At 38.3% G+C, this 27,179-nt stretch overlaps 1 protein-coding gene across 4 annotated transcripts in view; it reads right to left on the bottom strand.

The window, feature by feature from the left end:
* Window positions 1-2,361, bottom strand: part of pacrg (PARK2 co-regulated) — a 140,277-nt gene extending 137,916 nt beyond the window's left edge. For all 4 annotated transcript variants that reach the window (XR_006008665.1, XR_006008666.1, XM_041971745.1 and 1 more), the window contains exon 1: window positions 2,172-2,361. Coding sequence is in view for 2 of the 4 variants with exons in the window: in XM_041971745.1 (XP_041827679.1) it covers window positions 2,172-2,240 (69 nt within the window). In the remaining 2 variants the exon portion in view is untranslated. The remainder of the gene's footprint in view (window positions 1-2,171) is intronic.
* Between the last annotated feature and the right edge of the window lie 24,818 nt (window positions 2,362-27,179).

Here is a 27,179-nt window from a genome sequence, read left to right as displayed (position 1 = left end):
GACTGCCTCTTTTGCATCTCAAGGCAGTCCCTGCTAAAAAAAAAAATTTAAAAAAGATGCTGCAATTTCAATCCCAAGTATTTAATGTCGTCATCAGAGCTAGGCAGCTCTTCAGCTTCCATTCATCACATGGGGCCCAATTATTTTAACTACACTGTGAGTGTCACACAGTGTAGCTAAAAGTGGCTGTGTATAAAGAAAAAAAAACATATTGCCATGTGAGGAAGACCTATTTGAATCTTTTACATCAAGGTACTGAAGCAAGTGCACAGGACAATGACAGGGTCCCATGTCTGCTGTAAGCTTGGTTTCAAAATGCAAAGTGATCCATTAAATCAACTGAAGAGCTTGGCATTGTCAGGAAAAAAATGGCTAAGGACGATCATCTGAAAAACAAGGCAAGTAAGAGCAGAAGAATATCTCAGTCTCTTGATTTAAAGAAAATCTAAGCCACATGATTATCTAAAATGCTTTGTTGCTCCAGCACTACTTCCTCTTTGTAAAAAATAGTTAAAAACAAAATATGTTACTGTGTTCCTCATATTATATGATTCTGTGTCCTGTTCAAACAAAGCAAAACAAAGCATAAAAGTTCAGTCTCAAAACATGTAACAGACTGCAAAAAATGGGCCACAAACAATAAAAAGGATGCCTAATCATGCACAGGATGACCTCCCTCAGGTCAGCAAGTTTTCACTACTGGGGATCAATCATACTCACAGTTTTTCATTGTACAACTGTAGCTGGTTTTCAGTCAGAGGTAAATACTTCATGCCATTTGTCTGGTTAGTAGACCAAGGTCTTCACTGCAGCCTGAGCACTAAATTATTCCATTCTTTCTATTTACCACTTTATATCTGCAAGCAAGTATCATCAGATTTTTTTCTGTTAACTGGTTCATCTATTATTAATCTGATTGGGCAAGAGGGAGCATGACAATGTTATGTCAATTTAAGACACATTTAAGCAACACATCACACTTCTGTCTGTGTTGAAAGGAGAAATGTGTAAAACGAAAAAGGCTATAAGCAGGAAGTCTTATATGTCACTTATATAAAGTTTGATCCATCTTCATAAACTAAAGCACAAAAAACATTTGTCCTCAAATTTAAAAAAAAAAAAAAAAAAAAAAAAAAAATCTAATGCCAAAACCTAACCTGCCTTAAACTAGTATAAAACTTCAAATTAACCATCATAGTCCTGCTGTCAGGTGTCCCAAAAAGAAAAAAATAATAAATTATGGATAAAAAGGCGCAATGCAAGTCAAAATAAGGTCAACCCAAAATTCTGCAGTTACAATACAATACACCCTTTTTTCTGTCATTAATGTAAAGACAAAGACAGAGTCCAGTTAATGTTTTTTGTTTGTTTGTTTGTTTGTTTTGTTTTTTTGTTTGTTTGCTGTTGTTTTTGTTTTTTGTTTTTTTTTTATAAGCTATTTTTTGGCTAGACAGAAGAGGCTTGTTGTGACCAATCACTAAAGTCCATGAAAGTCAATAAAGAGTAATGTGTACTGCTGTACAAGCTATTACACGTTCATGATCCATCTTCATTTGCAGTAAATGAGAGGAGAGGGAATTGTCTTTGGAAATTAGTTAACCTCTTCAACACTACACCAGGTTCAAGGTTCTCAGCAAAAAAAAATTCAAGATGCCTAATTTTTGTTAAGCATAAATAAATAAATAAGACAAGAGGCTTTTATATGAAATATAAAATCTTTAGTAGATAGGGGAAAAAACAAAAAACTCAAATCGTGCTGCATACTACTGTCCTGCAGTCAGATGTTAGCTTATAAAAACAAAATACTATAACAAAAAACAGCCGCCTATATAAGTTATTATACAAATTGTCAAGCTTCTATGCTTTTTAACATTGTCTAACCAAAATATTTACACCGAGGAAGAAAGAGGTAAAGATATGTCAAAGTGGTATGAGAGCAAGAAAGACAGACCTGTTCGTCTTTTTTTTTTTTTTTTTCTGACCCGTTTCAATTCAACCAGTATATAACATAGTGGTGACAGATATCACGATAGTGAAGGCATGCGGGAGTCCTAACAGCATGGACCACACACGGTGCCACTCAGTTTCACAGTGTCACAGTGTACTTTTCTTTTGTAAACAGTATAGCAGTTAAACAGTAAAGCTAACGTTAGCTAAATAACTTCACTCACCACTGCGTTCCTCATACAGGACTTAACGGTAAAGCCTTCAGCTTTTAGTTCAGTTGTCTTCTTCGACATTTCAGCAGCTTTTATCGTTTATACAAATGCTGACAAAACAAGAGCAATATTGCTCGGCTAACAATCGAATTTTGGATTTCTAAAACTTAACGTTTGTTGTTTTCAGTGGTGGCTGCTATGCAACTGCTGGGACGCTCTGATCTGGTTGCTATGGAGACAATTTCCACTGATCTTGAAAAGTCGTTTTAAAAGTTCCATACAGATTAAAAAAAAAAAGGAAACTGTAGTTTGTCAATTTAATCTCAGCAAAAACTTTTATAGTTATGCTTTCATTATGTTTTTGTTTTGTTTTGTTTTGTTTTCAGTTAATTATTTTATTTAGGTACTAACAGTTTATTTATTTTTAGCCTTTTTTAATCCTAGATTTATTTTGTCTTAATTTGAGGTGACACACCAATCAGAAAGAAAGAAAGAAAGAAAGAAAGAAAGAAAGAAAGAAAGAAAGAAAGAAAGAAAAAAGAAAGAAAGAAAGAAAGGAAGGAAGGAAGGAAGGAAGGAAAGCTGATAATGATAGTATATTAAATATCTCTTTTTATTGCTTTGTGTAAAGTGCAGGCAAGCAAAGAAGAAGCTTAGATTTTTCAACATGTGCATCAAGATGCTGCACATGTTGAATCTGTCATTTTAGTGTACTGTTTTGCTGTGGTCCGCAGGGGCAGCAGCATCAGGTTCAGGGTCAGGAAGGCTGACTCTATTGTCAGCTGCAAACTGAACTCTGAACAAGCTGTTATCTCTGATATATCTCTGATAACCCTTTACACTCTCCACCCTCCACATCATCCTGGACCAGCAGAAAAGATCCTTCTCCAACAGACCTGCTACAAGGATACAAACAATACCTTTTTGCAATGCATCACAAGACTGTTCCTCAGGCCAGGCTGTTGCAGCTCTGAACTTTGCAGACTCATCATCTTCTCATCTCCTCTCTGAAAACACTGGGTGTATAAACTTTTTTCATCTCACTGACTCTTAGCACAATGCTAATGTAATGTTTTCATTGTTGTCTGTCTGTCTGTCCGTCCGTCCGTCTGTCCATCTATCTATGTGTAACTCAAAATGTCTAGATGGTGTAAGTGCTGCTGGCTTGGAGATTTCTAGCTAAAATAAAATGATAATTAGAATAATAATTTTAAAGATTTTAAAATGTCACGTATTTCCATTGTAACAATGATTTAATGTATATACAATGTTTTATACTGTATACCCAAAAGATTTGCTTAGTTTTACTCTTGCCCAGTAACAGCAGAGGGTCAAACAGAGATTCTCTTTACTTCTTTTTAGCTAATAGGCTACAGCAGTAATAAGATGAGCTAACCTCACCTCAGGTTAGCTCATCCTGTATTTTTCATGGTTCTGTCAACACTTTTAGGTTACCTCCTTCTTAGGCAAAGAGGATCAATAACAACCTCAGCTCATCATTATACTCAAGCAATGGACCCTCAAGCAGAGGAAAATACTTGATGATGCTCTTTATCTGGCAGGTAGACCAAGGCCTTGACTCTAAATAAGCTGGTCTGGGAGCAGCCTCAGCACTGACTCATTCCAATTTAGCTATATGGCACTTTTAATCTTCCAATATCATTCTTGCCTCTGGAGACTTTCTTGGGTGAACTTGTGCAACTGTTATTAATCTTCAGTGTACAGGCAATTTCTCTAAAAGCTCCTATTTGTTTTTTATGGCTCCATTGAGAGAGGAGGGTATTGCAGCAGAAAGCGCGACTGTAAACAAGGTATGCAGGGAAGTCAAGTTATGTCCCTGTCAGCATTCAATGCTAACCTCTCCTTCTTTCTCCCTCCTTCTTCCCGCTCCCCTTAGAGGATTAAAAAGAAGGAGAATGGAGTTTTCAGAAAGCAAACCTAGCAAACTGGAGCGTCAGCATGAATTCAGCAGGACTGAGAAATGACTGTTCAAACGGAGCTGCAGTATCTCACGCCTGTGAGTGCGTAACCAAAAGAGTTCTTTGTGAATTGAAAAATCAGGTCTTTAATTATGATGCACAAGATATATTTTAAAGAACACACACACACACACACACACACACACACACACACACACACACACACACACACACACACACATTTATATATATATATATATACATATATAATTTTATATATATATAATTTTGATTTAAACATAAAAATTTCAAATTGGAACATATGTAAATATGTATACCTTGGTCTATAATGCTGAGGTACAGTAATTTTTGTGGGTCAAGGTAATGACTCATTTTTCTTACATCCTAGGCGAGGACACATAGCTTTCACATTAAAGATCCATTTGCTTTTCCTGCCACTAATGGTGTATTGTGGATAGCCCGGTTTTCTAGCAGGTTAACTCAGAAACAAGGGAGAAACAACAGCAAAAATATAAAAAATTAAATAAATAAAAAGATACAGCAATACACAATGCTTTGATGAAGATATTTTTAGTTTTTAAGCTTCTCCATTTTCATCATCATGTGGTGCCCCTGGTTTGATATCCAACTCATTTGCAGAGCTACCCTCATACTTGGCAACCATTGTCCACTGTATCAGGAAACATCAATTATGATATCATTAGGACAGAAACTGGTACGTACAAAGCAGAGGACCCAGAGGGGGCCAGTAGAAGAATCTCAGTGGGAAGAGGATGACGGAGACTTTGCTGCAGAGTCAGTTGCTCCCCAATTACCATGACACAAGACAAACAGCCATTAGACTAGGCCATTAGGCAGAAGGGAGAGCAGCCAGGGGTTTGTTGGGTTTAACAGTTCGTCAGGTTGTGAAAGTCACACAAAACTTAAAAGGTGTGTGACTCTAATAAATGCCATCCACTGAAAAAATAAATGGGGATTATTGTATGAGGCATTTCCTGATATGTTTTCATTTTTTATTAACAAACCAAATATAAAATAAGCCAAAGTGTTCATGTATGTAGCAGCCCTGTAAAATGACAATATTAAATATTTAAGCATTAAAACCCCTTAAAGTTCAATATAAAACAGTATTATAACACAACATTATAACAAGGAGTAATTTAACCCTTGCAGTTGAAATATTGAAGTAATGCATTGATTTGTTATGAAGATCATGAACACATGTAGCAAATATAACAGCCTCTCTAACACTATTATTGTAAAGTTATATCTTCGGTGACACCTGATTAAAAACAAAGCTTGCTGTAAAGGGTGTGTACATACTATGCTGACATCCTGCAACATTAACATGAAACTGAATAACTTTCAGTTGAAGTTAACCACACACACTCCTGGCAAAATGTTCCCTGCTGTTTTTACTTATGCCTGATTAGCTGCCTGTGCAGGTCATCTGTACATTGTGCTACACAGCATACTGGCTCTTGCACCTGCACTCACAACAGTTTATTTCAGTGCAAGTAAAAATTTTCTTTTAAAGTACCCTACTTAACACTTAGCAGAGGTTTGGTTATAATTACAAGAAAATAAATCTGATGGGCCACATTGTACAATACAACACTTCACAGTGTTCTCCAAACATCATATTGATTAGTCTTTGTTGTGTTGTAATCATAAACTCCAGTGTTAAACGTTGTGTTGTTAACACACACAAGTCCACTAATAAACCTTTTAAAATGCCTTTTATTGAAGTATTGCATAGCAAAGAGAAAAACAATGGAACAAGGTTATTCAAAACAATTATAAAGAATTATAATGAATCAGTATGTTTTTATGAGAAATCCTGCATTTCTAGGTCTCTACTAAACCAATGTTTGGCAGAACAAGTGACATGATGGTCACCAAACCTTCAGTGTGACATCACACACACCCACCATGTTTGTTCTCTGCTGGATGCAATAACCCTGATCTGGAAAAAGTGAGTAGGGTATTTAGAATATGAATCACTAAAATATATTCTGGTAAGTTTTTGCCAATTTTAAATAAATTCAGCTTAATTTTAATAGCATCCATTAACAACATAGATTATCTTCAGGCTCTTTTAAAGATACAGGGCAATCCCGTTTAAATCTAATTCATTGTAACCCCATTAAACCAAATCTGTTATAATCCACATTAGCCCAATTCATATGCATTAATATAAAACCAATTCATGAAAGTTGGGTAGCCAAAGAAACCACTAGATTGCATAAAATCTTCTCTTTCGTTCAAATTTCCATCGTGAGCATGTACAAGGTGGTGAGGAAAGGAGAGGAAAACACCCTTTTCAAGGAAATAAACCTCCGCCAGACTCAGGAGGCGCGGCCATCTGCCTCGACCAGGTGTGGGTTGAGAGGACAAGAAAGAGGGGTCAACAAGCACCATAAGTCTCAGGCAAGGATATCTGCTGAGAAAGAACAGCGAAACTCAAGTTAATGGGAATGATTGTCATGCATAGAGAGTAAAGAGACAAGGGTGCAGAGAGGTGCTCAGTGAATCATGGGACATCCCCCAGCAGCAGCAGCAATATCATAACAAAAATCATAACAAAATGGATGACTAAAGGTAACTCCAGCCAGTCCCAACTATATGCTTCATCTAAAAGGAAAGTTTTTAATCTAATATTAAAGGGTAGAGAGTGTGTTTGCTAACTGAACTCAAACTGAGTTTCAAGGTTCTAAAAGAGAGGGTTCTGATAACTGAAGGCTCTCCTCCCCATTCTACTTTATGAAACTCTTGGAACCAGAAGTAGTCTGAGAGCAAAGAGCTCTGTTGGGAAAATATGGAAATTTACCCCCTTTAAGGTACAGAGTTTGGTCATTAGGAGCTTTATATGTGAGTAGAAAAGTTGTAAATTCTATTCTGGATATAACGGGGAGTGAAGAATAGAATGAATAGAATAGAATGCCTTTTATTGTCATTATACACATATACAATGAGATTAAGCCATCCCCAATGTCAGTGCAAAGAGAGCAGTATAGAAGATAAATGAATAAATAAAAGATCTTAGGTATAAAAAATTTACAGAAATAAACAGATGTGCACACTTGAGTTATTTGCAGATATAAGTATGATGTATATACCTGTATACTATACATGTGTATAGTGTTCGAGAGAAGTTATAATCTGAGAAATATTCTCCAGTTAATTCACACCAGTTACCCTGTCTTGATCGGCTGATTTTTGGTGAATTTTTGGGCCACAAATTCAGTCTATAAAACCAAATTGTCATTGCAGGATAGTGGGTGCATTTAATTTCACATCAACAACAGCAGCAACAAACACATCTCTCACCATGAAAATGTGCCAATTTTGCAGCCACAGCATGAAAATTTTATTGTGCTTAAGCAATATCTTTAAATAGGAACCCCTTTAAACATAAAGTTCGGAGAAGATAGAGCTGAGATGGATTATTGGAGTAAAGCCCATTCAATACTGATCTCTTCAGAATGCCTCTCTGAAAGCCATCATCAAATACTGCCATAAAACTGCAAATGTCACAGATACCCCAAACACAACGCAGCTAGCTTTGTTTTCGTTCCAAACAATAGCACTTCTCGTATCCAAACTGCAGTCTTTTCTCCCCAGAGGGCTGATAAATCCAAAGGCATAGATCTCTTCAAACGGCAGGGCAGCTGGCAAGAATACTTGATACGGGCACAGAGTTACACGGCCCCACTCATGAAGCCACAGTGTATTGATCTTCATGCATTATTGAGGCAGCTTTGAGACCAGCTGATATTGGAAAGCAAAGCTTGCATCCCTGCGCAGCTCACACTCTAACATGCCCACTGGACCATAGCAGCAATAATCAGACGACAGGCTCGGGTGATAAACATATAGATAAAACATCCATTATAGTATTGCTGCCCCCTGGTTGATAATTGTCTACATGATTATACTTGTAATAGATAATATAGGTGTATGCATTTGTCAAACATGGACAGACTTTAATTTTAAATACATTACAGGCTGTTGTGTCTCTGGGCTGTTAGCCTTTTTCAGACTGAATCGTTAAAGTAAATCCACTGATGCTGCATGCCTCGCAGCATGACGTCACTGGTAGCGCTTTCAGCAGCCTTTGCAACACCTAACCCTCCAGAGAATAGAGCTTTACTGTCACCCAGAGGTCAATGTCACATGAACCTGAATGTGCAAACAGTGACAACTAGGGATCCCACTGGAGCACACAAAAGCTGGCCTTAACTATGCACCACCCTACTGATGACATGGTGTTAGGGACACTGTTAGGGGGAAAGGGAAAAAAGTGAGAATGAAGGGATGACGGCATTTAAAAATCTTGCAGCTACTGCTTTCCAGAGCCGTGTTGAAGCACACATTTATGGAGATTGGCAAGTAAAACTTTATTTTATCTTGTGTCACATATTTTGTGTGCACATTTAAGGTAAAAGTATTTCATATAAACACTAGCATAGTGGAGGAAGATTTCTGTAACCATCTGCATTTTTTTTTTTTAAGAGTTAAAGGAACATCAGCGTTGACAGCAAAATTCTGACAATGATCTAAAACCAGATGTGTGGATGATATAACTTTCCACTCAGATTAGATTTTCAGATGCATAAGTGTTATGTAGAGAATATAAATGTCTCCATCTGTATTTTGTGAATATTTTTTAATCAAACTATTCAAATGCATTTTCCCCTTATTCATGCACACAGAGTAACATGCACAAACAGTACACGCCTGCAGCGACAATATTTGTATGGCAGAGCAAATGCAATTTGATTTAATTTCAGAGAGAAACAGCATGACTCTCATTCACCTGCTTGATGCTTCTCTCTTCTCTGCTTAAACCATTCAGACAGACATGCTTTTATAAGGCCTATATATTTCAAAACTTATTACACCCCAAGAAAATATGATACTGGGGGTCTTATTAAGCAAGGACAGATGGAGTTAGTGAAACAGGGGACAAGGAGTTTTTTGGGGTTTTTTTCAAACCAAAAAGTCATCTCTGCTGACATCACATCTGCCTCTTTTCCTGAAGCAAGAGGCTTAAAGGCTGCCTCTTTGGTGTTCCTGACATCTTGGCTCTGTTAATTGCAACATTTGCAGCCGTATTGGTATTCAGGTTAGATCCTGGGAACAGATGGCGTTTAACTTTAAATATTATTAACACCTCCCCAGCAGTCTAGATCCTGGGTGGGGGTTATGAGGACACACAGACATGCAGGTAAATTTAATACAATTTCTTTAACAACATCAAAGGAGGAAGTACAAATTGGGGTAATTTTCCAACTGTCACTACATTTGTGTGGAGTTTTTTCTTTCATAATTCACCATTATTTGGCTATGATATCCATGCACCGTTAATAATCTTTGTGTATAATATTTTGCATATGCTGTATCAGTATTGCCACAAATGTTTTCTATCATTTATAAGAAATTCAGTAGCAAAGAATATGAAGTTGATTAAAATTATTTTAGTATTGGTACATGAAATTACTGTCATTGCTAATAATATATATTATAAATATTCTGTACTCGTGATTGCAAAATACCAAGCAACAAAAAATGTTTATCAATAAAGCAAACCCTTCTGAAGTGAAGTTTCTATCCTTTAACAATTAATTCCAAACTAAACATGGAGGGATTGCTGAAGACTCCCTTTAGTGACCTACTTTAAGTATACTTTAATTCTAGACCCACAATCATAACATGACATTCAAAACTGTCTCCTTCAAGAATGACAAAAAGACTCAAGTACAACAAAAACTGTATGCTGAGTAGCCTCTTGAATCCACATTGAGTATGTGTGAATCAACTGTGCTTTGCTGCACTTAACTTCTGGATAGCAGGTGATGTGTAGCAAAGATGGGATGACACAAAGTGACTGGATGGCATCACAGTGGTGGGAAGAAGTGAACGGGAGGGAAAAGAGAGAACTGAGGTCAGGAAGAGTAAAAGGAAGCTGCTACTGACTACTGACAGTATTGAGAAAAGTGACTGCTACAGTCAGAGAACAGTGAACAGTAACATGATGAGCTACAGCCAAGGCTTGGCTCTACAAGAACACTAAAGAGGTCCAGTATTGTTAGACACCAAAACACTGGTAGCAGATCTATCAGGCTGTCAAGTCATTTTTGCATCCGTCAGATGCTTGACTAGCTTGAGATCTGGGGAGTTTTGAGTCCAAGTTATGCTCCTCAAATAATTTAGGAAGCATGTTTCAATCCTTAAAATGACTCATTTCTACTTTTTCCAACATACTGGCTTTGGGAAATGATTGTTCTCTTACCTTAATTGTCCAGTCCTTGACTGGTGCCACTACAGCAGTATATAGTCAATGGTATTCAATTCACCTACCAGTGGTCTTAATCTTGTGGCATGGTCATGCATATCTAAAATCAAGAGTTCCTGCAAGAAAAAAACATCCTTTCCATTTCTCTGTTTAATTTTATTTGTGGTCTGTGCTAGAAAATAGAGAAAGTCTCCGGTTTTGTTTTTGTGTGTGTGTGAAGCTGTAAGTGTCTGGAAAAGGAACAGAGGAGGAGAAAAAAAACGGCACTAGTATGAGTTAAAGCAGGCAATGTTCTTGAGCTTTTACTGACATGTCACGTTGTATTTGTCACATTAGAAGGGGGAGCCCCCGTTCTCCCTGGTGCCTTGACCCTGCAATCGGGTGGTGCTGTCTTGCTCTAGCCACACTACCTCTGGGATTATGGGGCTGCAGATCGCTGACCTTCAGCGACCCCAATGGCAACCTCTGAAGAGCCAAAGAACTCTCTCCGGCTCACTCCACAAACTGTATATTGAAGTCTTGATGTTGTATGTGTCAGTAGTGCAGATGTGCATGAAAACTGCAAAATATCTTATGTTGCATCGAAAGTAAAAGTTCTGAGAAGCAGCTATCCTTTTCACTTGATTGCTTGATACATACAATGCTGTGAAATGCTGCAAGGCACCCTCCCACTGAAATGCTGCAGTTCTGGTTACAGTAGAGGTTATTAATCTATGAATAGATGTGATTGCAGTCTGGCTTCATGTGAATCATCTGCTCTCTCTTCTTAGTTCCTAACAGGTGCAAAGGTAACTGCTTTAGTTACCCTGGAGACAGCAATTAGAAAGGGCAGGCAATAGGAAAAGGCGAAGCTTTACTGTAAATTGCATGGTGAAACTGTAGAAAACAGAATTTTAATGACACAAACTATCAAATGATTACTGTGACATATTTGTTTATCTTCTTAAAATTATGTGCACTTTGAAAATCAGCTGTAATTGTGAACAGTAAGAAAAAAATGGGGGTATAATGCAAAAATGCATTGATGTTGCAAAGGGAAGATCAATGGCTTGGACACATAGATGATGCTGTGCACTGTGTATATGAGTAAATCCGACTGGTGTGTTTCTTCTCACCACTTCTACACTCAAGTTTAATCGACAATATATTAATTTCTAGCAGTCCAAAATGTGAAGTGTCTGGGACTCAAAACAAAATGCCTCAATAGGGTTAATTATTACTTCAGGGTTGAGGGAATTTTATATGCTGATGTTTGTTTGTTGTCTTTTTATGCAGAAAGCAAGGAGTCGCAAAACCAACCACCGGATCTTAACTAGAACAGGGTGGCTTTTTTCAAACAATAGATTAGGTCAAATCTATTGTTTAAAGATGAGTCCCCCTATTTGATCAATACAGGTACTGTGGCAACGCTCCAATGAGTCATTATGATGTCTGGACAAAAACGACACAACAATACTGCAGACTAATATCTGATATCCTTTAGCAAATCAGTGATTATTCTGTCAGGAGCAATGCATGCTAGCAATCAGCTTGTATGAAGTCAGTCAGAAGCCAGCATAATTAGTTTGTTTACACGCCAGGCATTCTGATCCTATAACATTTCAGAACAATGAAGAGGAAAAGTGGATTCAGTTGTGTGATGTTACCTAAAGGGGGGTAACCAATTTTAATAATTTACACAAACTTACCATTAAAAGAAGCTATAAGGCCACATAGTGCACTGTGGTTCAACTCTATCTTCTATATACCAGAGATTTCCCTATGTTTTGTAAACTGTTTAAACAGATGAGAAGAAAATCACCTCTAAAGAAGTCACGTGACAAGTTGCAGAAGGAACAAAATCCTTACAGCAGTCTGTCAGCCTCTAAGTACAGCTATTTGTGTAGCTGCTGTTATTTTGCTTTACATTTTGGGTTTACATAAAGCATTTGCATGTGCAGTTAAGAGTCTATTCCTGCAATCATTCTGGCAGTTCCTTGTAAAGGACGTTGGACTCCTTTACATATAAATGCCCAAAAAGAAAATATTTTCTGTGTTAGGGTGTACTGTTATCAAGAGCTGCTGCTAATCTCCTGCTAATCTGTGCTTCTCAACACAAATGATCCACACAGGAAGTCTCTTTCAGTATCAAACAAACCAAAAAGTAGAGGAAAGTGAAAAGAGAAAATGCATTTCTGAACATGTTAAAAGAGCAATGTTTCAAGATGCTAGACTTGGTGTATATTTGTATTAGAAACAAGATTTATTGAGCATTTACTTGTGCATTTTTAGCCAACAAACAAGCTACCTCATCATTTGTTTTCTTGCCTTTGTTCTGTATGCAGGTGACTAAACAGACTGGCCATTCTGGTGTGTAGCAGGGCTCGCCTCTGGGCTCCAACCCTGGTCAAAGCAATTACACAAATCAGCCTCTGCAGTTTATTCTTGTGTGAGATGTGCAGATGTGCCAGATACCTTAACAGGTCTAATTGAGAGAAGGGAACATATTGCAGACTCTCACCTCGTAACGATGCCTCCTACCTGAGGCCAGAGTCGAAGGCAGAGAGTGGCTGCTGTTTGCTTAGAGTTGTCCCTCTATTTATTTATTTATTTTTTTATTATTATTAATTTCCTGTTTTTTTTGTTTTTTTTTCTTATTAATTTCCTGTTTATGAAAACTAAGTACAAGCACAAGTTCAGAAAATCTGTGAATGTGTTTGCCTGTCATTTAAAGGAATTCTCATGTTTAGATAAAATTTCACTTATAATAAACTGTTATTTGTGCACTTTGAAAGGGACCAATATGCATGTAAATTGTAGATTATAGTTATTTTTCTATGTACATAATCTTATCATTTACGTAACTGAGAACTTCTACTTTTGTTTTTTTCAAATAAAAAAAGATATTCTGTGCAATGCAGAAAATACAAATGCTCAAAAAACATTCTGCTGAAACTGCTTTGGTGAGAATCTACAATGTCATCAGTGTGGCCTCTGATACTGGTCACTACTCTCTCCTAGTACTCCTTGGCCTTAGCATCACTTTTGACACAACTGATTGTGATATTCTGATTAACAGGTTATGTGAGTGGGTGGGCATATTAGCTCCTACCTCACACACAGGAGTTTCTCTCTTGGGGACTTAATTCTCTCTGATCTCTCACCCCTGACCCGTTGTCTTCCCCAGGGGTCAGTGCTAGAACCAGTACTATTTACCTTACCTTTGGGACATGTTATACACAATTTACGTAACTTGCAAGAGTACTGAATTGTGTTGAAGCAATTAAAGGTTGGATGGTTGATAACGTCTTAAATTTGAATTCTGATAAGATTGAGGCTGTAATTATAGCCCCAGATAACATGGTTCCTTAAATAATGCAGAATCTTGGGCCCCTGTTATCTTCAGCTTGCTCAGTTGTGAGAAACTCAGGGGTGTTATTTGGTCATTCAATGCACACATAAAATCACAAGCAACATCATGTTTTTTCCACCTCTGTAATATTAGCAAACTGAAGGCCATGGTCTCCCAGGCTGACATGGAGATGCTTATTCATTCCTTCATCTCATCCTGCATTGATTACTTCATCACTCAGTAAAGCAGCTCTTCACCATTTACAATCCATCCAGAATGCTGCTGCTAGTTTAGTCACTAGGTCAAATAAATATTCTTATATCACCACCTGCTCTGCTCTCAACACTAGCTCCCTGTCACTTACAGGATTCAATCCATGATACCATCGCTTAAGCCCCCCTTTCAACTGATAGGTTGGGTTTGAGCCGGTATGCTATTTTGTGTGTATCCACTATAAAAGGGGCCTATACAACCAAACCAAACCGCACCATTTATGGACCCCCTTCAGTTGTAGGCCCATAGGAAAATGCTACAGTACAGGTAAGGCGGAGCTGGCATCTAACAATAATATCCATTGATTGGTGGACAAAAAACGTCACTGCCAATGACAAAAGCAAATGCTAAACAAACACTACATTGCCGTTCAGTTCATGGTTCAGTTGGATGCTGGAAAAATAACAGGAAAAGGATGCCTGCCAGCAACAGTAAGATCTAAACATACAATGCAGTCTGTATCATTTGTACAAAGAACCAAAAGCCAAGCAGAACAAAAACAAGCTTCTCCATTGTTGTTTGTAGCATCAAGTTTGTTGTCGTCGCACTAGTATGACACCACAAAAGGCATTTGGTCTAAACCCCGCATGCCCAGTGGCAGTCAGACTTGCAGTGGGAACGCTCATCTGAATTGGCTGGACCATTTTAAAACTAACAAACCACTCAATGGAAATGGGGCTTTACATGGTGTTTTAAATTTGTTATCATTTTATGCCCTTTTTCTAAATGGATTTTACTGTAAAACACTCTGATGTTATCTGTGAAAAGTGCTCTAGAAATAAATGTTATTTACATACTTACTTTTTTACTTTGATCAGATAAACTCAACAGAAATTTCTCAAGTCCCATACAACACTGACAACTAATCAATAATTATGGGTTAAGAAAATCACTGTGGTGAAAACTTCTGGTAATCAGTCAAACATTTCAACTAATATAAATATATATTATATATTTTTTAAATAATATATAGTAAATACATCAAAATAATCATGTTAATTGCTGCTAATTGTGTTAATTTAAGCTTGCGCCAAGGCCACCGGGAATGATATTTCTCTTTTGATTTCTTGGTGTGTTTGATGGCAAGAATATTGACCATATATCTGCCATTTGTCCTGCCAATAATTCCATCACTGCAATAAGAATTCCCTGTAGGATAACTGACATGTAATAGTAGACAAATGTATCTCTTAATGTGCCCTCCTTTTCTGGACTTGACTGAATAATTTATGTATGAGTAAAATGATCAGTTGTAAAGCTTTTAGAATCAAGTGCGGTTTCCGCTTTTTTTCTCTCTCCCCCCAACCCCAACAGCATCCTTGAGGGGTCATGGCCTATGCCTCGTTGTATGATGCCAGCTTGAAAGGCTGAACTGTGGATGAAAACAGAATGACAGGGAAACCAGTGACAAAAAGAAGGCAGTCAGGAGGAGAGAGAGATTCTGAGTGAGAAACAGCCAATAACACACAAAAGACAAAGAGACTGAACAGTGGGAGTTAGATGCTGTTTGTCAGCAAAAGGAGAGCAAAATGTCAGTTTTTGTGCTGCATCAGTGAGTGATGGCTGCCATTATCCCCAGTGGGTGTAAGCAGGCAATATTAGCACATAGTTTCCACTCCCAAATGAAACAGACAGAGTTCTCCTCAGTGGGGATATCCAGAGCCCAGCATGGAAAATAGGGTGTGAAAACATGTGAAGCATAAAGATTAGTGGGGGTAGAAGTAAAGAAACAGTGGGATGAAAAAAAGAAGAGGAAAATAAACGAGGAAAAAAAAGGGACGAGGTGTCAGTGCACACATAAGACAAAGCCAAGAAAGCAATTGTCGAGATCAGAAACAGGAAAAAATAAATAAAAAAATAATAATAATAATAATAGTAATTATACATATATATGTATGCATATAATACTCTTTTTTGAGAAGTCCAAGTGTTTTAAACATTATGCTCTCTCACAACACAAACCACAAAGTGAGTGATGGTATCCATTGAACAAAGTGACTGAGGCAAATCCAACAGTTCGGGGCAATGCACAGTAATGTGCACAGTGAGAGCTTTAATTACAGAAAAAGTTCACCTCACAAGGACTTTCAATACAGAGGGAAGCTACCTGTAATTGTTTTAGCAGTGAATGGGTGTGTGTGCGTGTGTGTGAAGAAAACAAAGCAATGAGGTAATGTGAGCAATATGATGTGTAATAATGGCAAAGCAGCTTTCTTCAGACAGTTTGTGCTCTCTGCTTCTTTATGTATCTGTTTCTTAAAAATGTATATAAATGATTTTACATTATAAAAGAAACAATCAACATTGGATGTGATGGAAACAAATACAAAACCTGGGATGTAAAGTATAATAATAGCACTCCTTTTGACATATGGCAGCTAAATATGGCAAATTACTATTTTATTAGCTATAGCAGGTAAATATGAATCTAAATGATACAAATCTAAAAGATTGAAGTACACATTTCTTCCAGCAAAAATGCAAACCAAAAATATCCTCTGTGCAGTGAGGTGCAGTCAAACCAATAACCTTTCAACTACATAAAAATGCTCTGCTGTCTCAGTAGCAGTTAGTAAGACATTAACTATTTAATATCCTGCCATATATTTTAGTAGCGTTACATTTTAGTGACTACATTGTATTTAATTTAGCAAACAATAAAGAAACAAATAAAAGTTGTTGAAACAAACCTGTCTTAGCCATCTCTACTCCGTTTAGGTGTGTAATGATAAAAAAAAGAGCATTTATTAGGGATAGGGGAGGAAAAGGTTTTTTTTTTTGTTTGTTTGTTTGTTTTTTTGTTTTTGTTTGTTTGTTTTTTGCGTCATGGGGACGTGAACAATTCTGAATCAATGTGCAAATGCAAAAAAATATAAATATTCTTTAACAGTTAGTTATTAACATAATGTTGTGGAATGCGAAAGCAGCTGGATTGACTGTGGCGAGGTGATAATCAACAACATGGCTGAGCATGACATCCGACACCCTCCCCATTGAAAGCTAGCTTTTGGAAGTACTTTGGCTTCTGTAGGCGGCTTTCTTTGCTCTGAAACTCGGCTAAGTTTGGGGAGGAATGAATGAACAAACAAAGACTGATGGGGATTGAAGACGTGAACTCTGGTCCACCTATAAAGTCTCTGTTAGCTTCAAGTGAACCAAATACAGGAAGTGGACTTCAATGCAAAGGACATTGTGGGTCCAACACAAGGCATTGTGGCTAAATAAAACCGAAACCAACACGCATGTCGGACGACAGGTGACCAGGAGAAATGTCTCATGGTGGAAGAATGTGGTAAAAGTTCTGATGTTTTACGCAGGTGTAATAAAAACAGAAGCTGTATGCATTATCCAATAGATGCAGGAGTTTTCTTCTTTGATATTTGTCACAACAAATATGAGAAACCATGTAACACGTTTCCAATCGGAAAGTAGTAGAAGTCAAGTAGTTATACTGGGAAAAAACATGCATCAGCATGGTTTTATAATCGTATTACAGCCATCTGAATCATAATGGAATCGAATCGTGATGTGCCTAAAGAGTCCCACCCTTAGTATTTATTATATAATAACATTGATAATTGTCCATGTTACAACTCAAATATTGAAAAACATATTACTTTTGAAAAAAGTAATAACATTTTTCTATTGTTTTTTTTATTGAGGACATTAAATGGTTATAGTAGTTTTTAAGACTTTGTGGTTAATTATTTTTACTCAAAAGCTAATGAATATATTTAATTTAGTTATCTGTTGTTAACTGATTACTCTAAAGTGTAACAAGTTTAAGAGAAGAGGACAGAATATGCTTCATACCCACCAAAGAAACTTAGCTGACACCGAGTTACCGCAGTGCTGCTGTCCCTCTTTGTTTCTAATCGGTCCAGACAATGAACATCACATTGCCAGGTATGAGCCAGTCAAGTAGATACAACAGAAATTTCTTTTATATTATTAAGGAGCTACTGATCTTGTAAGGCTAAAGTATCAAATTCGGGTAATGAAAACACTGACATTAATTGGCTTGCATTGACTCATCCATTGTTTTTCTCTGAGAACTACAGAATGTGATCTAGATTTCACATGATGTTACAAGCTGGCTGTACAAACCAGCAATGGGAGTTGTCTAACAGACTAACAGACCAACAGACCAACGGAAGGAGGAACAAATGCTGTGACTTTTTCAGTCCTTAAAAAATGGACATTTACGTCATCTTTATGGAGAAAAATCAGCATAAAGAGGTAAAACTTAAAACGTGATGACAATATGATGCATAATGGCCTTAAAAGTGAGGTGCTCATATTTAGAATTTGTGGGTTGTGCTATGCAATCAAACAGAAACAAAACTGGAGGAGCAAATATGGCTGCAGTTTAAAAACCACATTCACTCCCAGTGTTTTTTTAAGTGATGTCACTTTCTGTACATTTACCTGCAATATAGTGAATTTCTGAGATATTATGATTACATTTCTCTGTCTGCTGTTAACAATGAACCGATATCTGACAGATTATACCAACTAGATTATTTCTTATTGCCATTTATGTTTAGATTATGGATACACAACTCTTAATACCTGCTTCATATACAGCTCATACAGTGTGAGGTGCACCCAGGTGTTGTTCATGTTGCAGCAAGTTTTTAACACAAGAAAACTTATAAATCTGTACCATCCATCATCTCATAGAATACCTTTGCAAAGCATTGTTCAAAACTGACCAAGCTTGGGAACTAGAAGAGCATTAGTACAGGGTACATGTCCTGTGTAGGCTGTATCCAATGTATTGATCAGTTTCCCTGCTGAGATAATCCACGAAAAGCTCCTAGAAGGGCCCAGGAAGTTGCAGTGATTATAGCTTCTGGGGAGAGATTTATCAAAATGCACAATACTGTATTTTAATAGATGTAAGTATGAATTGTTGTGTTATATAACTAACCATGTCAACTCTATAGCAGACACGTTTAACCATGACAATTGTGTGGCTGCACAGCAAAGATTGCATCAAAATCCTTTTTTTTCTGTTGAACAAACTTTATGGCTAAAATGTATTAGTGCAGTTTGCTTTTTCAGTGCGGAACAACTCAATATTCAAGTGAAACAAAATGTGTTTTCCAGACACTTATTTATGCCATTATTTCTTGGCACAAAAAGGACAACATGCTGGCACCTGTACGTATCAAAATGAGGCTGCTGAAGTGAATTTACCTCAGTAAGTGATTCACAGTCCCCTGGGCCTTCAATCGATGTTATTTTTCCTCTTAGATTTATAATGGCGTTTGCCATAATGGCACCTTTTCCTTGCTTCCCTGTGACAATGCAGGTGACTCAGGAAATCAAGCCATTATCAGAAAATGTCACAGTGAGTCAGGGGTACAGAAGATGTTTGTTCTCGCTCAACAAGCAGCGCAGGTGCACAAATCTGTTGAAAATGTTGTACTTTCTTTGTCAGTCATGGTCATCTCACAGTGCAGCACAGACAGTGTTGAAATGACAGCAGAATTCAGACAGATGAGTCTCAGCCATTTCAAAGAAAAACAACTTATAGTTCAGCTAACATCTCAGTCAAATCACCAGCTGCAGCACTCTTTCTGTCTTTCTTCTTCAATTTCTAGATCTCTCTATAAAACAACACGAATAATATGAAGTTAGCAGGGTATTCAAAACAATGACATGGCTTTGTATTTGTAATTGAGAAACGTTGGAGAGGCAAAGAAAGGCGAGACTGAGAAAACTGACTAGAAAGAGTTCCTCTGCAACTAAAGTGACAGTAAACCGAGATGGTGTCTCCAAAAGACAGGAGATTTTTGTAGTACAAGAGATGTGCAAGGCACAATTTATGAAATGGAAAGATAGTTTGGGTGGTGCCAGGAAAAATGATTTTACCTCTTGCTTGTTTGTCTCATACACAGTTATGGATAGATTACTGATCAGGCCTGCTGGGGTTTTAAGGAGCTAATGGGTCACAGTTTGACTAGGAAAGTTACAACAAATGACGAAGTCTTACAAAGAAACATAAAATAACCACAAATGCCTGCACAAGAACTACAAAGTGACACAAGCAACCACAAAGGCATGCACAACTTCTCTAAAGATAAACCAAATAAGCGCAAACTCATGCACAACAACACAGACACAGAGCTTATTTACAGCAATGAAAGTCAATACTGAAAATACAAACACAAAAAATAAATAAATAACAAAGACAAAAAACTAAGACATCTTTTCTGTCAGTACATATCTACAGAAATTAGTCCTCTGCATTTGACCCATCACTAGTTACAGTTACTAGGAGCAGTGGGCTGCCATATTCCAGTGCCGGGGAAGCAATTGGGGGGTTAAGAGCCTTGCTGAGGGGTTCTTCATCTCTGTTTGCATGCCAGGGACTTGAACCCCAAGGCTACCACTTCCAAAACACACTTGCAAATAGATTTTAATGTATATACATATTGATAGTATTTTGTTTCATGTGTGTCTTTTCTTAGAAATGTATTATGAATCATTTGTCTGTTGGGTACAGTATGCATGTTATTTGGTGGGTCTTTTGGTTTTAAAAATATGTTTTCACCCTCAAGAAGTCGGCTCCATTTTATAGTGGACTGAACGTCTCTGTGGTAGATTTAACACTGTACCTGCAGTCAACATCAAACCTATATACTTCTGTGTTTTTGCTGCCTCTCCTACCTTGTCTTTCATTGAAGTGGTGACAGCTTGACATGGAATCGAGAATCAGATTGCAGGAGATGATTGCACTTTTCCTTCAACACATTCGGTGGATGTTCTCATTGTGCCTGGTATTGTAAGAGTGCTGACAATTGATTTAAAAAGATCTTTTTCCTATTATGTCTGCAAAGCCTGGAGTATGATGTTATCTCCCACCTATACTCAAGCATCTTTTAAACACCTCCTGCAGACATTTCTGGCATTTCTGTCCAGACTGAACTAAATGAGAATAGATGTTGTGGAGTTTCATTTTGGGGAAATGAGGACAGCGTATGCCTCTTACTCTAAATCAGCTCCATCAGTTCAGTGAACTCCGTTCCTCTCTGTGACAGTTGAATATGTGTGGGTGACAGTACAAACAAAGGTGAATCGATGCATTTCCCCAAGGAAGAGGAAAAGCGAGTTTGAGAGGGAGACATAGAGTGAGTAAGAGGAGAGAAAAGACTGAGAGATGAAGGTGGCAGCGTGACATAGGGAGTGTGACAGTGTCATGCAGACTGGTTTCATCGTTTCTCTCCAGTGCCCTGGGGAGATCATTAGCTCACAATATGGAGTCTATCAATCCTCACAGAATACCACTTTTCCCTCCAGATACATGTCCTGTCTGTCTGCCTCTCTCTCTGCCTATCTGTCTGTTTGTAACTGATGTACATTCAGGATCATAATATTAGTTAGTGGAGAACATTGTGTATGTTTGGAGGCATTTCATAGAAATAGTCAAAAGAATAGATCTTATACCCTATAAAAGCTTTACTTCTACCCATGTATGTCCCCAGCAAGGTCCTGTCCTTTTCTTTGAGCTGACTGTTAAGTCCATATTCCAGAAACTTTGACAAATCTGTTAATGGTTCTGCAACATCAGTGCAATTTAGCAAACCAGCTCACGTTTCTGTAGTTTATAGTTTTTACCAAGTATGTGATGTATCTTGATAAGGAGATGTGGAAAAGTTGAACCTCAGGCAAAAATGTCTCTGGACGCTGACTTGAATGATAAAAAGAAGTTTATTACAAAAGTTCAGACATCAAAACAGATTTCTGCAGAAAAATCTGGAGGCCCCAAAACCAGAACGAAGACCCAAAGACCTGATGTAAAGTTCTGTCTTATATATGGTTTAAACAAAGAGAATTCCTCAGTCCTGTATCCTCCAATCATAGAATTTGTATATAGGATGTTCGTGTGCGTAGAAGACATGTTCGTGTGTGAATCCAGTCTATAGGATAGAGAACCTTATATGGTAAATCTTGAGTGTGTATCATAAAATGCTATGCTTAGATCCCTCATATGCATCACCAACAGAGGACACTTCTTCACTGATGTTGATGGAAAACCACAAAAACAGAGGGTGGAGAACCTCAACCATCCATCCATCCATCCATCCATCCATTATCTGCCGCTTAACCAGAGTCTAGTCGTGGGGGCAGCTGCCTAAGCAGGGAAACCCAGACTTCCCTCTCCCCGGCCACATTCACCAGCTCATCCGGGGGATCCCAGGCCAGCTGCGAGATGTTGTCCGTCCAGCGTGTCCTGGGTCTTCCCCGGGGCCTCTTTCCGGTGGGACGTGCCCGGAACACCTCACCAGGGAGGCGTCCCCACCTCTGGCAGCCGCCCAGCTCACACTGCACCCGACCCCTATGGCCCCTCCTGCAGGTGGTGAGCCCATGTCACCCTTTCGGGCTGAGCCCGACCTTGCCCCATGGGCAAAAGTCTGGCCACCAAGCGCTCGCCTCCATGCCCCACCTCCAGGCCTGGCTCCAGATGGGGGCCCCAGTGACCCACATCCGGGCAAGGGAAACCTGGGTCCATGAATTGTCATCATCAAAGGGGTGTTTTTGAGCCGCGCTTCGTCCATCTTCGTTTCCCTTTTCCATGTTGGCCAATAAACAGTTTAAAGAGAAGGTCCTGCCAAAAACAATACATTGAGGTAAATATGTGACAATGTGAACCACAAACCACTAGTTTTCTTCTTCTCAGCTGAACGACAAACAAACGCAACAAGAGAGCTAAACCGATCAGCTGATCACCGACAGCTGTCGCTGCACAGAGACCAGAGAGCCACTAGAGAAGACACGCTGGTGCAAAATGCAGCTGGGCTGTCACAACCTTAAAAAAGAATGAGGGAAAAGTGCGGGTGTGGAACCTTCTCACCGGGAAAGTGTGTTTAAACACCCCCATTCTCCATGGAGGTGACGTCCATAGCTTGCTCCATTAATGTTGATCTTTTCCATCATGCCTCCACATGTTCCACCACCATAACTGAGAAATGACAGATGTATGAGGCTTGTGTTAATTGGCACAGTGTAATTATTTGCAAAAAATGTTTTAACACAATTAATTACATAAATTAGTTAATGCTGTTAACGAAGTATTTTTGACAGCCCTAATATAAACTTAAATACAGGGAAGAATAGCATACCCACCGTCACTGCTCAGTGTAAGGCGGGAGACGCTGCGGTTTTCAGTGTCAACATGTGACACAAAAAATGCTTATCCGGCTGTGAGGGAAAGCTATATTTGTTCAAATTCCTGACACAGAGTTGCACCAACATTTGTATTTGTGACCGGCACTTTACCGAAGACTGCTGGGTGAATAATGGCTGGTACAGCGAGGGATTTGTAGACAGGCATAGCTGAAAGGAGGGTCTGTTCCTACAATCGAGGGCCACGTTTCTGAATAAGTTGTCTGTTTTGTTTTGATAGCGTGAGAGCAACAGTCAAACTTTAGGAATTAACCCACACGTACTTTACCTGATCACTACCAGCAGGTACCACACATGTAATAAAGACCAGAAAGTTGGCGATCAACACTGTAGATGGAAATGCTACAAACGTAACAACCAGCTGATTAGACACATGGAACAACAGATGTACATGCAGTGACCAAAAAATACAGCTCACTATATTGTAACAGCATATGAAAGTGTTAGCAAATAGCATCATTACCTTATATATTTCTTGGCAGCAGATGTTTTCCACCTCTGTTGGCATTGTGGTACATTTGCCACATGTACACCTATTAACAGGGACATGTACACATGTATGAGGAGAGTGAAGGAAGCAAACAGCGTGTCTCATTCTGTTTGTTTCTGGTAGAGGCTGATCTGAGAGGATCAGTAAACATAAATAAAGGGGTATGTGAAATATGCTGGGTTGATTCCTGCCCTTGTGGACTCACATATTAAAATAAATTAGCCTGAAAAGAGCATAATAGAGCCACTTCAAAGTTAAGTTTGATGCTGCTTGTGTGACAGCTCTTTTTTAAAAATGCACAATTAGCTAAAATTGATGTAGTTGCTTAAAATACATAAGGTTTAGCTCCACTGCTGCACTTCATTGCAGCTTCTATATGTATTTAAACTGCCTTTAAAAATGTTTTCATCTAGTTTAGTCCAACATTTTAGAAATGGGCTCAAGCAGGGCTGTGCCTTCAAAAGGATACTGCACCAGTGATTCGTGTGGCAAAGAGGCAAAAGTGTTCCCAACTGGAAAAGGATGTCACATTTACAAACACACACAGACACCAATGCGTTCATTCATGCACACACACACACACACACACACACACACACGCACACACACACACACACCCATACACAGAGACCCTCCAGGAGGTAATCTCTCTTCCTGTTCCGGCTATGCCTGGTCAGCCAAGCGAAGCTGCCACCTCATTGTGTCCTTCTGTACCAAGGCTCTGTACCATCCTCCTGCAAGCGATGAAAAAGAGTTAGAGTCAGTCTGCACCATGACACACACAGACACACACAGGGCTGCATGGAGCCTAATGCCCTGCAGTACAAACAAAGAGACTTAGCAAAAGCTGCAGCATCTGATTTAGTCTGCTATTTTCACCATGTCTGTGTTCTGTATCTGTATAACTTGTAGATTTGGCCAAAATAACTATTTTATATTGTTGTACATTAAAGACAAGGTCTACTGGGCTAAAACAAAATCACTTCAAACCCCCAGCAGAGCTGGATCTGGTCATTATTTTCCTCTAATCACAAAGGAAATATTAAAATGATATGATACAACTAATGAATGATGGACAAAATTAGGGGTTAAAAAAAAGGTAAAAACAAATTTAATTATAGATGGGAAGGGTGACTTGTTACATGTTAGTGATAAAACATATCATTTCTATTCTTTATATTACCAGAATTTATAGAATTATTCTGGCTTTTTATTGCTGTAATAAAAGTCAACGTAAAATCTATCAAAAAAAAAAGAGAGGTAACATAAATGTGCTTAACATGTGTATTAAGATTCCAAACATGGAGCCAACAAAAAGCACTTGGAAGTTTAAAAAAAAAGGAAACGAGCCTGGCAACATGAAACACAGACTCATGAGTCATCAATACACATTTAACAGAACGACCCCATAAATGTAAATTGAAATGATATGTGGGGAGCAATAAAGTTGACGTATAATAGCTTTACTTCTACAGATCAGGCATTTTTTTTCCTGTTCCACTCCCTCTTTGCTAGCTCACTCACTTACGCATTTACACCCAAGACAATTTCATCATTGAAACTGAATGCAAAAACAAACAGAAAAAATGTTAATTCCCCCCCTCCTCGTACAATTTACTTCATAATCTATTTGTACCCTCTTACTTTATTTTTTCCTTTTTTTAATTTGTTCCATCTACGAGCATTTTAAAAATTCATTAACATTTTGTGCAAAACACGCCTGGGAGTCTCGTATTGATTTCTTATTAATAGGTTGTTTGTAGTGATAAATTATTTTTCTCTTAAGGCAAGGAATATGTAAAGTTGGAGTGCAGTTGGTGGAGACGATGGCCTCAGGTGTCGCAACCAGCAGAGAGGAAAAATAAAAAACGTTTCTCCTCATTCATCATTGTTAACCGTCATTTTCTACGAAACCCATGAATTTATATTGTCGCACTCAATCAGTTTTTCTCCTAGAGTGCTTTGCTTGTTATCCGCCTGCATGTGTAAACACGTGTGTGTCTAACGGCAAAAAATAGATGACATACAACCAACATAATATGTTTTTCTAAAATTAAATTCATGCAAATACATAGTAAATTACATTCTGCTGTGTAAAAGCGATAGTCAATATATCTCTGCAGCATCTGTGAATAGAAAAAATTGCAATTCCACAAAGGTGCTAGACAAACATTGGACAGTTTTGATTATTTCAAACAGACAGCAGAAAGAGATATAGTCTTTTCTATTCTACCATTTCTTCCTCCTTCATTAAGTCAGTGATTCTGGGGTGTTAAATGAACAGCAGCTGTTGTAGCCCCAAGCAGCTAGCCTCGAACAGATTTGAGTGGTGCAGAGGTCTGCCAACCTTACTTCTCTCTAATTACACAACTCCAGATTTTTCCCCCCAAATGGGTAGGTCTTTACTCCCATTAAAGGCTGATTCAAACATCAGACCCCACAGTTTTCAGATTTCATAAGACTCAATTTGGATGCAGATTACTTTATACAATGCTTAAACATGAACTAAACACGGTCTATCTACAGACAGAGGGCTTCAGCTGAAGTAGTCTAAATTAAACAGAAGCACATGGTCAAAACAAAGCGATGCAAACAAGATGGAATAACATGGTAGAGACATTACAGAGCATCAGGAGGGATTTCTGCTTTGATTTAAGGGGATTTGCCCTCTTTTCAACCAGCCTGGTTGTGCCATCAGCCTCTCCCCCAAACACAGAAGCTTTTTTATGTGAGGCTCGAGCTCTTCGAAACACAGTAGCCTGATTAATGTGAGTCATTTGGAAACTTTTTATGGTTGTAAATTTAAAGAGGGAATGTTTTACTGAGTGTAAAGGTATTTCACCAAAGCCATGCAGCACTGGTTATGGATCAGCTGCTTACCTGGCCTGCTGGGCACAAGACCCAGGAGCTCACACAGTCTGGGGACCTGGTCCAGAACCTCAAATGAAAATAATGAGACAATAACTTTGATCATTATTGTTTAGAGTGGTATTATTTTACCATATTTTTATTAAGCAAAGGGCAACATTACAGATTACAAATGTTCTGCCACATTTACATGTCACTTTAAGGAGACGATTTATGAATATTTTTACATAAAACTTTGGTTGTTAAGGAAACAGTAAGAATTGGGCACATGCACATTTACCAGTACACCCACAGGAACATCTCTCCAGCAGCTTGGTGACTCCTGCTAATGTGTTACTGAAGCTGCCGTCCTGATTCAGTCTATTTATCTCCGATCTCAAGTTTGTTTATTGCAGCTCGTAACTCATGTCAGCAACAGACAGACCATTCCTCTCTTCTGCACGTATAAAACTTTTACTGGGCTAACAAACTACAACCGTCGACAGGGCCGCTGGTTGGTCAGGGAGGTGAGGGAGAGAAGAAAAGACAGGATTTATGTCAGCTTGTGAATTTGTCCATCAGAGATTTCTTTTCCACAAGTTACCTTTGCTCTCTTGGCTTCTCAATGGAAAAATCCAGACGCCAC

The sequence above is a fragment of the Melanotaenia boesemani genome, chromosome 20, assembly GCF_017639745.1.
Source record: "Melanotaenia boesemani isolate fMelBoe1 chromosome 20, fMelBoe1.pri, whole genome shotgun sequence".
Taxonomy (NCBI): Eukaryota; Metazoa; Chordata; class Actinopteri; order Atheriniformes; family Melanotaeniidae; genus Melanotaenia; species Melanotaenia boesemani.
Note: the sequence above shows the minus strand (reverse complement) of the source record. Positions and strands in the feature narration are given on the sequence as shown.